Source organism: Trichomycterus rosablanca, chromosome 10, assembly GCF_030014385.1.
Source record: "Trichomycterus rosablanca isolate fTriRos1 chromosome 10, fTriRos1.hap1, whole genome shotgun sequence".
NCBI lineage: Eukaryota > Metazoa > Chordata > Actinopteri > Siluriformes > Trichomycteridae > Trichomycterus > Trichomycterus rosablanca.
In genome coordinates this window covers 1,062,770-1,075,000 of record NC_085997.1, presented here as the reverse complement: position 1 = coordinate 1,075,000, position 12,231 = coordinate 1,062,770, and the positions used below count along the sequence as shown (strand labels likewise).

The 12,231-nt window shown below is 42.5% G+C and overlaps 1 protein-coding gene across 1 annotated transcript; it reads left to right on the top strand.

The window, feature by feature from the left end:
• Positions 1-902: 902 nt before the first annotated feature.
• On the top strand, positions 903-10,490 carry fam13c (family with sequence similarity 13 member C). The gene is made up of 10 exons (XM_063003469.1): positions 903-1,071; positions 2,563-2,761; positions 3,025-3,166; positions 4,660-4,741; positions 5,324-5,514; positions 7,896-7,979; positions 8,151-8,246; positions 8,340-8,527; positions 9,474-9,575; positions 9,892-10,490. Exons 1-10 carry the CDS (start codon positions 903-905, stop codon positions 10,004-10,006), a joined length of 1,368 nt encoding a protein of 455 aa, XP_062859539.1. The 3' UTR covers positions 10,007-10,490.
• The last annotated feature ends 1,741 nt before the right edge of the window (positions 10,491-12,231 follow it).

Below are 12,231 nucleotides of genomic sequence, written 5' to 3'. Positions count from 1 at the left end.
TGGTTCATAGATGGATCACAGATGGAGAAGGTCCACTGTACACACGACACATAAACTCATATACAGGTCTTTATTAATAATAATAAATAAAAATGGTAATCCCCGGGATGGAGGATGAACATGCTTTTCCTGTGCCCTAATGTGCCAGCTGTGCCCACAACCAAGGTGTGCGTGACTCATTTGTGCTGTTCCTAAAGCTGGCAGACACGATCAACAAACTGCATGTAAATATAAGAAGAATGAGGGCTGGAGGGAGATGCTGCGACATTTCACAAGATAAAAGGCATCGTGAAACACCCACCACGTCTCATGACGTTATCTTACGTGCGTCTATACATGTACGGACGCACCCCCTACCTCCGTCCCTCCCGCCCACCCGGGTCCGTCCAGGGATCCAGGGAGATGTCTGTCCTCAGCCTCTTGGTTTTTTTATGAATGGATAACAGGAGGAGCCACATTCTGGTCCCAGAATGATATCACGCCACGTAAGATCCTCCTCCATCTTAAGTCATGATTAAGATGCTGAAACAGCCTCCATGAAAAGCCTCCACGTAGAGCCTGAGAAACCCCGTCCTTACCTATTTTACCTCACTCATGCCTCACTCGATCACACCCTTCCACTCCTCCTATTGCCGTGGCCGGTCTGAGCCGGCCGTCCTTTCCTCTGCTGACGCTAGCAAACCCCCCTCCTCCCTCGCTCCCCGTCGATCCCACCACTGCATGAATAATCCGTGCGAGGGAAGGGGCTGCAGCAGCGGCTGAAAGGCGATCGACACGCATTCGCACACCCCCTCTCGGACACACATGTGCGAGGGGTGTGCGCCAAGCCGCAGCGGCATCCAGCTCTCCGTCGCCGTGTCTTCTCTCTGCCTCGTTTCCTCCGTCTGTGCTGCGACGGCGGCATGTTCTGCTTCTGCCTGCAGGGCTCTCTGCTGAAGCTCCAGGCTCTGGAGGAGGATGCGAGCTCGCCGCCTGGGTCTTCGCCTGACGAATGCCCACCCTGCCTGGGAAGCAGGGACGACACGCAAGCCCTCTCACACGCCAGTGCTAGGGATGAACAAAACCTGCAAGGTAATAGCACTTACGAATGCTCATCTTTTACCGTCCTGGTGCTGCATGTCTAACAGTGGGTGTGATGTCTTTGATATTGAGAGATCTCTTTAATAAATGGTGCATGCACGACGCTCGCTGCCAGTTTTAGTATCTACAGCTTCAATTTAAGACGGATGGAATTTGACAAGTCAGAGATTTGGCTCGGCTGTTCCTGCTGCGTGGTGCCATTTTCACGCGGGTGTCTATTAATAACGCTGCGATAACGACGGTGGGATACGCAGGCTGACCACACCTCCTAACTTTCTGCTCACACGGAATTTTCTCATCTTTGCCTTCAGCATGGCTTTTTTGTTATTTTTACTGCGTGTTCTCCAGCCTCGCCTATTTTTATTGCAAACCATGAAACGGGGTCAGGGATGTGCCCGGAGAATCTCTCATGGTTTTGACAGCAGCCAGCCAAAGTCTGATGACTCACAAGCACAAGGTTGGGCAATGGACTCGCTTCATTGGCGAAAACTGAATACCCTGCCCTAAATCTACTGTCCGAATATTTTCCTCCTATTCTAGCTGTATCCTATAAGGGTCACGACTAACACACGCCCCCTCCGATATGTATGCAGTACCGACCACTTCTTTTCACCTACACCAGGCAGGTTCATATGGAGATCCATATCACGCATAGATCTTCGTTATCCCTCGTCTCTGTGCAGTACCTAGATCAGCCAGAAGAGGTCGTAATTGCAGCAGTCATGAGGAATCCCCCCTTTTCCGTGTAGGCGCCCGGCTGGCCGTTAGCAGAGCTGAGAGAGAACTCGCAAGCACTGGTGGGCTAGTGTGCTTTACCGCTGCGCCACACAAGCACCCCCTATTTAAATACACTTTTAACGAACAGGTATGTCGTTGCAGTTCGGTTAAGGCACTGAACTAGTAATCGAAAGGTCGCTGGTTCAAACACCACCACTGCCAGGTTGCCACTGTTGGGCCATTGAGCAAAGCCCTTAGCCTTCAATTGCTTAGACGATATACTGTCACAATAGTTTAAGTCACTTTGAATTAAAGCGCCTGCTCAATGCTGAAAATGTAAATGTAAGTCTTCAGATGTTAATTATTTAACACTTATTTAATGTGACGGAGGATCTAGGGTTGCTGTTATGCAAACTTGAGTGCATAATATCCTGGTCAGGGTTGCGGTGGGTCCGATTCACTGGGATAAAGGCAGGAAACACCCTGGACAGGTCGCCAGTCTATCACAGGGCAAACACACACACATCTCAAATTAACCTGACTGCACGTCTTTGGACTGTGGGAAGAAACAGGAGCACCTGCAGGAAACCCACAAGGACATGGGGAGAACATGCAAACTCCAAACAGAAAGGACCTGAAGCACTCCACCTGGGAATCAAACCCACGATCTTTTTGCTGTGAGGTGTCAATGCAGTGTGAGTAAGAGGTCACATTTACATGTATAAAGCAACAGGTACATTAAACCTTTTCTCTGTGTGCGTCCAGTTGCAGATTACAGGCCGACTGAGGGCGACGGCAGCGGCGAGCTCCAGCAGAGTCCCGGTCCCAGTCGTCTCATCTCTTCTATCACGGATGGAAACAGCCCGCTGCCCTCACCACGCTGTGCCAGCCTTAGCCTCAGCCAGCGCTTCAACATGGATCCCGAGAGCGCACCATCACCGCCATGCACACAGCATTTCATAATGTATGATCTCTCTCTCAGACACACACACACACACATCAGTAACCTAACAATATGTTTTTAATTTCATTAGTTTTAACCTGAAGAAGTAGTTTGTATTAAAAACTCACTGATTTAAATCCATGAAAGTGCAGCAGTGTGCTAACACGATACCATAAACAACAATATTAACAAGCCCAAACTATTCAAACAACATGTGATGTGAGTTTTCATTACTGGATCTTTGTAATAATCCCTTAACTCGCTATGTTCATGATCTCTTTCAGGCCTCGTGGGATGGTCAGACTCGAGACGAGCGATGATGCCAAAGACGCTCCGTCTATCGCACTCATTACCAAGCACATCCAGACCCTCAAGAAAAGGATACGCAAGTTTGAGGAACGCTTCGAGCTAGAGATGAATTATAAGGTACAAAAAAGCTGGTGTTAGCACTCCATAACCCCAAAAGAAGGACATCAGACCCCAAAAAGGAGAGCATGACAAAATTAAAACCTTAATTGATATAATTGTGAAAATCAGCGCATTAATGAAGGTTCTACTCACCACATTTAGAGTCGACTTGTGATACTTTAGTACAATAAGGATGAAATTCATCTTTGCTGAACCTTCCAAATGTGTCGGGTGCTGAGCGACCACTCAGAGCTGGACGGTGGCATGTTGACAGCGTAAACGGTTATTAAAACTTAGTAATTAACGAGCATCTCAGGGTTGGACGTTCCGCAATATAGTGGCGGCTTGAAACCAGTGAAATATGAGTCGTTTCTTTTGACGAGAGGCAACTTAATTATGATCATTACAGGCATTGTGCCGAATTGCGAATAAGCAGATGAAGAACCTGTATGTCTGCCCTAAAACTGGCCGTATGGACACCCTACTCCTTTGTGACATGAATTCCACAAGTGGTTGGAAACATTTATTTATAAAAAAATTATTTGTGTTTGGCATTTAGCACAGCGTTTAGCATTCAGCAAACCCCAGTGTTCCTATTGGCAAACAATGTAGCATCCATGCTAGCATCTTATGTGCTTAGGTGCAGAATCTTTATAACATTTGGGTAAAACACTAGTAAAACAAAGTTTCCCCTCACTTTTACTTTCATTGGGGATAAAGTCTGGCTACTTGATACTGTAATCAAATTTAAATAAGCAAATAGGTGAAATGGTAGCGAGCGGTGATCACATACAGTAAACACAAGCCTCCAGTACACACAGCACATGCTAATCTGCTTTTTCCTCATGTGCATTGCTGCCCTCTGCTGGTTAACACGAGTATTGCAGATTGGTGAAATATGTATAATGTTGTTTGGTCGTGGTCGCGGTGGATCCAGCTACTCCACAATCACTGTGCCGATGCAGGACACACCCCAGACAGGGTGCCAATCCGTTCCTCAGACACTGCAAATCAATAGCAGAACCAAGGGTTCGAATCCCGAGCATTAGTGAGCTGGCATAATTATAAGTGTTCTATCAAGTGTTATTTAAAGGATTATTTTTCATACATTCCCTCAAGGGATTAATAAGTTTGTTTTCTTTAAGTTTAGACACTCGTTGTCAAATTCCACACGTTTTTCTACATGCCACAAGTTTCTCTAAAGCAAACAAACTTTTGCACATTTTAATGCACTATCATTGTTTATCTGCTGAAAATAACATAATGAATTAATTTTTAATTATTAACATTAATTATGGTTAATGCTTTTGATTTTATTATTTACATTATGTTAAATTCAGCGCATAAATAAAAAGTTGTACACCTAATTGATGTTTTTTCCCCATAAAGGTCATAAAGTGTTTGTGAATACCCCTGGACAAAATATCATTACATTAGGGGTATCTAAACTAAACAGAACAAGACTGTGTATTTATTTATGGTGTTTAATAAGTGTTTATTCTCTATTTTAGCCATCACACAATGACAAGTCTGCTAATCCAGAGGTATTAAGGCTCATGAGTGAACTGGCCAAGTCTAGGAAACAACTTAAAGGTGAGTGTCCTAAATGTTTAGGCTATCATGATTGCACAGAACCATATTTAAATACATACATGTCAAAAATCTATAGGCCCTAAGTACCTTGCTGATGCTGAAGATTGCACTTTTGGGCAAATATTAAAAATACCTCAAAGGCTTTCAACAATTTTCTAAAATTAAAATAGTATATGTTAGTAAATGTTGCTCAGGCAAGAAACAGCTATGTTTAGTCCAACACAAGTGAATAAAACATGAAACTACAGCCACACTGTCTTGGTCAGGCCATTCATCAGGTTTGCCATGGGATTTAAACCCCTAGAAGACTCTTACCATTCAGCCACACACATATACAGAGTATATATATAGCAGTGCTATCGGCCTGTCAGGTATCTACCTGAACACATGATTGACTATGTCTGGTGGGGGGATGGCAGAGGCTCCTTGATAGATTGGCGTCCTGTCCGGGAGGGGGAGGGGTTAATGCACAGGACCCTCCATGACCCTGACCAGGATGAAGCGATGGTAAAACATGAAAATGCAATACCAATTATCACTGTATTTTATAAACACTCTTTAACATGTTCTCCTTTTCTTCAGAGCTAAAGCTGAAAGAGGAGTCACGTGGTCAGGAGAACGACGACCCCACCGAGAGCTGCAGACACTCGAACGGCCTGCAGGAGGCGCTGGAGCAGCAGCAGCACAGACCCTCACTGGAGGAGACGGTCGACATGCTGTTCAAGAGACTGAGGGAGAAACGACAAACCCTTGGTCTCCCCGAAAACATGAAGGTACCACCTACTCAGGAATAAGTTTCCCACTGATACAGGTTCAAGATATGGCCAAAAATATGTAGACACTGCTAACTGGTGGATAAAATCAGTTCAATTAAATAATGACAGTAAGACAACGGTTAATTAAATAGCATCTCACAACACATCAAACTTTGAGTCGTGTTGGTCACTACAACTAATTTTTTTTTGTAAATTTTTTAACCTACCATCTGCATGTTGAAACAGAAATCAAGATTCATCAGATTAAACAACATTTTTGGGATGCCCATACCCACTATAGGCCTGAATGTGGTTGTCTAAGATAGTACTGGACCATTCTGTTTGAACCTTTTTGATGAACCAGGCATATCTGCCACCTGAACTGCTGCTTACTGGATGTTTTTGCACCAATCTGTGTAAAATATAGAAACTTTTGTGCATGAAATTTCTTTTAAATGACTGACTGGCTGCTTGAATAACTACATTAATTAGGTGTACATGTGTTTATAATAATGGGACGGTAAATTATTGTAAGGGTGTGGATACTGGATACTGGTTTTACTGGGTATCAAATACGAATTGAGTAATAAAGAATCATTCCTTATTGATCAACAGGTTTTTAATACCTTCCATATTTCCAATATAGCAATATACAGTGTATCACAAAAGTGAGTACACCCCTCACATTTCTGCAAATATTTCATTATATATTTTCATGGGACAACACTATAGACATGAAACTTGGATATAACTTAGAGTAGTCAGTGTACAGCTTGTATAGCAGTGTAGATTTACTGTCTTCTGAAAATAACTCAACACACAGCCATTAATGTCTAAATAGCTGCAACATAAGTGAGTACACCCCACAGTAAACATGTCCAAATTGTGCCCAAATGTGTCGTTGTCCCTCCCTGGTGTCATGTGTCAAGGTCCCAGGTGTAAATGGGGAGCAGGGCTGTTAAATTTGGTGTTTTGGGTACAATTCTCTCATACTGGCCACTGGATATTCAACATGGCACCTCATGGCAAAGAACTCTCTGAGGATGTGAGAAATAGAATTGTTGCTCTCCACAAAGATGGCGTGGGCTATAAGAAGATTGCTAACACCCTGAAACTGAGCTACAGCATGGTGGCCAAGGTCATACAGCGGTTTTCCAGGACAGGTTCCACTCGGAACAGGCTTCGCCAGGGTCGACCAAAGAAGTCGAGTCCACGTGTTCGGCGTCATATCCAGAGGTTGGCTTTAAAAAATAGACACATGAGTGCTGCCAGCATTGCTGCAGAGGTTGAAGACATGGGAGGTCAGCCTGTCAGTGCTCAGACCATACGCCGCACACTGCATCAACTCGGTCTGCATGGTCGTCATCCCAGAAGGAAGCTGACGCACAAGAAAGCCCGCAAACAGTTTGCTGAAGACAAGCAGTCCAAGAACATGGATTACTGGAATGCCCTGTGGTCTGACGAGACCAAGATAAACTTGTTTGGCTCAGATGGTGTCCAGCATGTGTGGCGGCGCCCTGGTGAGAAGTACCAAGACAACTGTATCTTGCCTACAGTCAAGCATGGTGGTGGTAGCATCATGGTCTTGGGCTGCATGAGTGTTGCTGGCACTGGGGAGCTGCAGTTCATTGAGGGAAACATGAATTCCAACATGTACTGTGACATTCTGAAACAGAGCATGATCCCCTCCCTTCGAAAACTGGCAGTTTTCCAACAGGATAACGACCCCAAACACAACCTCCAAGATGACAACTGCCTTGCTGAGGAAGCTGAAGGTAAAGGTGATGGACTAAACCCAATTGAGCACCTGTGGCGCATCCTCAAGTGGAAGGTGGAGGAGTTCAAGGTGTCTAACATCCACCAGCTCCGTGATGTCATCATGGAGGAGTGGAACAGGATTCCAGTAGCAACCTGTGCAGCTCTGGTGAATTCCATGCCCAGGAGGGTTAAGGCAGTGCTGGATAATAATGGTGGTCACACAAAATATTGACACTTTGGGCACAATTTGGACATGTTCACTGTGGGGTGTACTCACTTATGTTGCAGCTATTTAGACATTAATGGCTGTGTGTTGAGTTATTTTCAGAAGACAGTAAATCTACACTGCTATACAAGCTGTACACTGACTACTCTAAGTTATATCCAAGTTTCATGTCTATAGTGTTGTCCCATGAAAAGATATAATGAAATATTTGCAGAAATGTGAGGGGTGTACTCACTTTTGTGATACACTGTACACTGAATCTATATATGAAGACAGTGTAGTGCAGGACCAGTGAGGATTTTTGCATGTCAGGGTACTTTATTTACCTCCATCTCCCAAAAACATGCAGTAGATGAATTAGCAAAGTCCCGCTTTGTATTGAAATTGATTGTTCTGACTTTTTTGGGGTTTTTAGGAGATGACACAGAGGCAAATGGCGCTGGAGAAGCTCACGCTGCAGAAATGCCTGCTGTACTTCGAGAGCCTACATGGACGTCCTGTAAGAACCGGATTTTTTATTCCCTCTGATCAATGTGTCCTTATTTAATGTTGTTCTTATTCATTGTTGGAAATACGTCGCGTGTTTGCAACATAAAATACTGAGAAAAGTAAAGAAAAGTGGTTTTATTTTGTGTGTGTGTGTGTGTGTGTGTGTGTGTGTCGTTTTCAGGACACTAAGCAGGAGAGCAGCCTGGTGAAGCCGCTGTACGACCGATATCAGATGGTCAAGCACATGCTGTGCACCTCTCCCACCATCACCACGATAGTAAGCACGGTCGGGTTATACATTCACTGAAACTTAAACACCACATCTGCTGACCTCTGCTGACCCCCGACTGCTCTTTCCCTTTATATTAAGGAGGAAGAGGAGGGCTCGGACGAAGACTACACGCAGGAATCGCCGCCGCCGTCGCGGGGAGCGACTCCAGAGTCCATGGAAGAGGACGAGGAGGGGGACAGCGACACCGCCTTCGTCTCTCCGCTGGACGAGGTGAAGGCCGTCCGACAGCCGGCGCTCAACATGTCCAACCTTCATTCTGCCTCCAGGTGGGTTCAGATCTCAGCGTAACGTCCATAACAGGAACCGCACCGGTAATCTTACATCAGATCGTGATTTTTGTGGAGCGATAAGGTTTAAATGTAATCTTGTTCACAGTAAGAATGATCCTGAGATATTACAAGTGTTTAATATTATGATTCTTTTGATTCTCAACCGTAGAGCAGGTCTAATATACTGAGCACTGACGCTTTCTGTTAATGATGAACGACGGAGTGTTAAGGGCCACAGTAAAAAATACATTAAAGTTTACACTTCAATTTCAAGAATAAAGTCAAATTATTGCGATTATAAAATCTAAATAATTTTAAGAATAAGTCAAAATGCTTTAGAGAGAAAAATCGAAATTATGTGAAAATTAAAGTCAATACAATATGGAGAATAACATCTAGATAATTTGTAGAATAGTCAAATGATTGCGAAACTAAAATTTTGATGATTTCAGGAATAAAATCAAAATAATTTTAAGGATGAAGTTAAAAAGATTTAGAGAATAAAATCAAAATTATGTGGAAAATAAAGTCAAAATAATATAGAGAATAAAATCGAAATGATTAAGATTAAAAGAAATGTTTTAGAGAATAAAATTAAAATAATTTAAGAATAAAATCAAAATAATTTGGAGAATACAATCTTAATAATTTTTAAGAATAAAATTGTAATAATTTTTTAAAGAATAAAATTGTAATAATTTTTAAAAGATAAAATTGTAATAATTTGTTTAAGAATTAAATTAAAATAATTTAAAAATCAAATCCAAATAATTTTAGGAATAAAATGTAAATGATTTGGAGAAAAAATAGAAATAATTTCAAGAATAATATAAAATAATTTGGAGAATAAAGTGGAAATATTTTTGGCCATCCTACATCCTAGCACGCCCCGTCCATAATATTTCGACTTTAATGGAAAAAGTTTAACGGAGATGTTTTGCAGGTCCGAGCTGCTGCAGTGTCTGAGAGAGACTCGGGCGGAGAAGAAGAGACGACGGAAAACCATCCGGCAGTTTGAGGATCGTTTCTTCAGACAGATGGGCAGGTAGGACTCACATCACACCACACCACACCACATCACACCACACCATTCCGTTAGCATGTTTTAATGAGCATTAGCATCAGGTTCGTTATGATACTGAAACATAAACAGCAGGAGGAACCAAAGAACAAACATCCACAATGCATTTCAGTACAGTTCAGTCAACAAACACAAAACCATTCAGTACAGAGCAAAAAAATACATCATTTTAGCTAAAATCCACCGCGGTACAAAACTAGTTTACTGTAATAAGGCAGTACGACTGTTAATCTCACTGTTTATTAACTATTAATGCTTCCCTTTCACCTTCAATCACCAGGGCGGCACAAAAGGACGACAGGATTCCCATGACGGACGAGTACCAGGAGTACAAAACCCTCAAAGCTAAACTGCGCCTGCTGGAGGTTCTACTGAGCAAGCAGGAAACCACGTAACCCTCCGAAAAACACCCAGACGTACCCCAGTTTGCCTTTAAGTACACACCCACATGTACATACGTGGACCAAACCATGTCTGACTCTCTGACTCGTGCCATGATACCACAGCAATGCACTTTAACTACAGTTGAGCCGCCCGGACGTCTCAGACCCGGGGTTCCGTCTCACCCTGCGTTCAGACCGCCGGCGATTTTTACACCTCAGCACTCGAATCGCTGATCCCTCGTCACCCTGCGTTCACACCGGAAGCGTCATCGGTTACCAGGATTTTACTGACGCCAAAACCATGGCGGTACAACTAAGTTTAAGTTTCATTTTGAAGAATTAAGTCATCAAAAAAGTCGAAAATTTAAAAATCGAAAATGATTTCAGGAATAAAATCAAAATAATTTAGAGAATAAAATCAAAATAATTTAAAAATTAAAATCAAAATGATTTGGAGAATAAAATCAAAATGATTTAGAAATTAAAATCGAAAATGTTTGGAGAATAAGATCAAAATCATTTGGAAAATAAAATCAAAATAATTTGTAGAATAAAATTGAAATTATTTGGAGAATAAAATCAAAATAATTTGGAAAATAAAATCAAATTATTGATATACTAAAATTACGATGATTTCAGGAATAAAGGCAAAACATTTCTCCACAAATCAGAACCGTCCCGCTAAGCGTTCTTGTACATTACATCTCTGTGTAGTCCATCACTGACTGTGCGGCAAACATGAAACATGAAACTGCATTTGTTTGTGGAAGTTTGACACAGTGACGTGATTTTCTCTTCCATGTCTAGTAGGAACAATTATCACGTACTGCTCTGATCGATGCTTCAGTCCTGCTGGTCATGGCCGGTCTGAACGTAGGGTGCGTTTAGCCTTTTGGGCTTCTGCATGACGTGAGATGTAAATACAGATCTGTGTTTTGTGCTCGTACTTCATTCTGAACTCAGTGGAGACGATTGTGTGTATTTTCAACAACAAGAAAAAACATGAAATAATGAATCCAGGCCAGAACGATGAAATGTGGCACTTTATATACGTTTAAAATCTTTTGGTTAACCAAAGCTTGAATTGATATGCAACTGTTCTGGTTTCTAATGTTTTTTTTTAATTTTGATTTAATGTAATGAATTTTAGACTAATTAGTAACACAGACGATCAGGCCGCGACGCTCAGGGGTTCGAGCCCGACCGAACCGCCGTCGTGTGCAATCGTGTGAAACCCAGAGCACTTAGAATTACAATCGTATGCAAAGAAACTTGTCTTAATGACGGACATACAAAAAAGAGCTTATTAAACAGGATTGGGCAGAAAAAAATATATAATTTTGGGTGGTACTGCGATAAAACACATGGCTTACGGGTTCCAATCTCAGCTCTGAGGGCTGTAGGGATTCCATATAACTGCTGCGACCTCTGCTGGCTGATCGATGAGCCTGCACTCTCCACAGGACACTCTCCGTGTGTGATACGGCTCTCCATATGAGCTCTCCAAACATGTTGAAGGGGGCTGTGTTAGTCACAGCAGTAGAGATGCAGAAAACACGATCAGGGTATTGAATACAACTAAACTGGGAAAAAATTTGTGGGGAAGATGCAAAAATGATGCTTAAAAAAAAGGAGAAAGTATTCAGACCCCTTGACATTATGCGCAGCTTATTGTGTTGTGGGTTCGATTTTGTATGGATTTTATTACCACCTCTAGCCAGCAATGCAAACTTAATCACTCATGACGACAAAGTAAAAACATTTTAAGAGATTTTTAAATAAATAAATAACAAAACGAAGTTTCTTATTCACAAAAGTATTCTTCGCTCTGGCACTCCGGACTGTATCTGAATGCATCCTGTTTGATTTAACAGGAGTCCACCTGCTGCGATGTGAATTGATTGGACATAACCGGCTCACCGGGCCCCTCATTAACCCTATATCGTCATTGGTGCCTAAAGCTGGAAGATTGGACATGTGTTGGAGGGGGCGTGTGGTGATCCGGCTCGCCTTGCTAGGCACGTCCAGCAGGGGGAGCCACTGCTTGAGGAATTCAGAATTCAGAATCCAGAATGAAGTTGGGAATTGGGAATGACTAATTTGGGAGATAAAGGGGTAAAAATCTAGAAAAAAGGTCAGCCAAATACATAAGGACTTAAGTGTAGATGTGTTTAAATAGTGTTTATGAAGCGTGTATAATAAACAACGATATTTCTGCCCAATCCTGCACCCGGGCG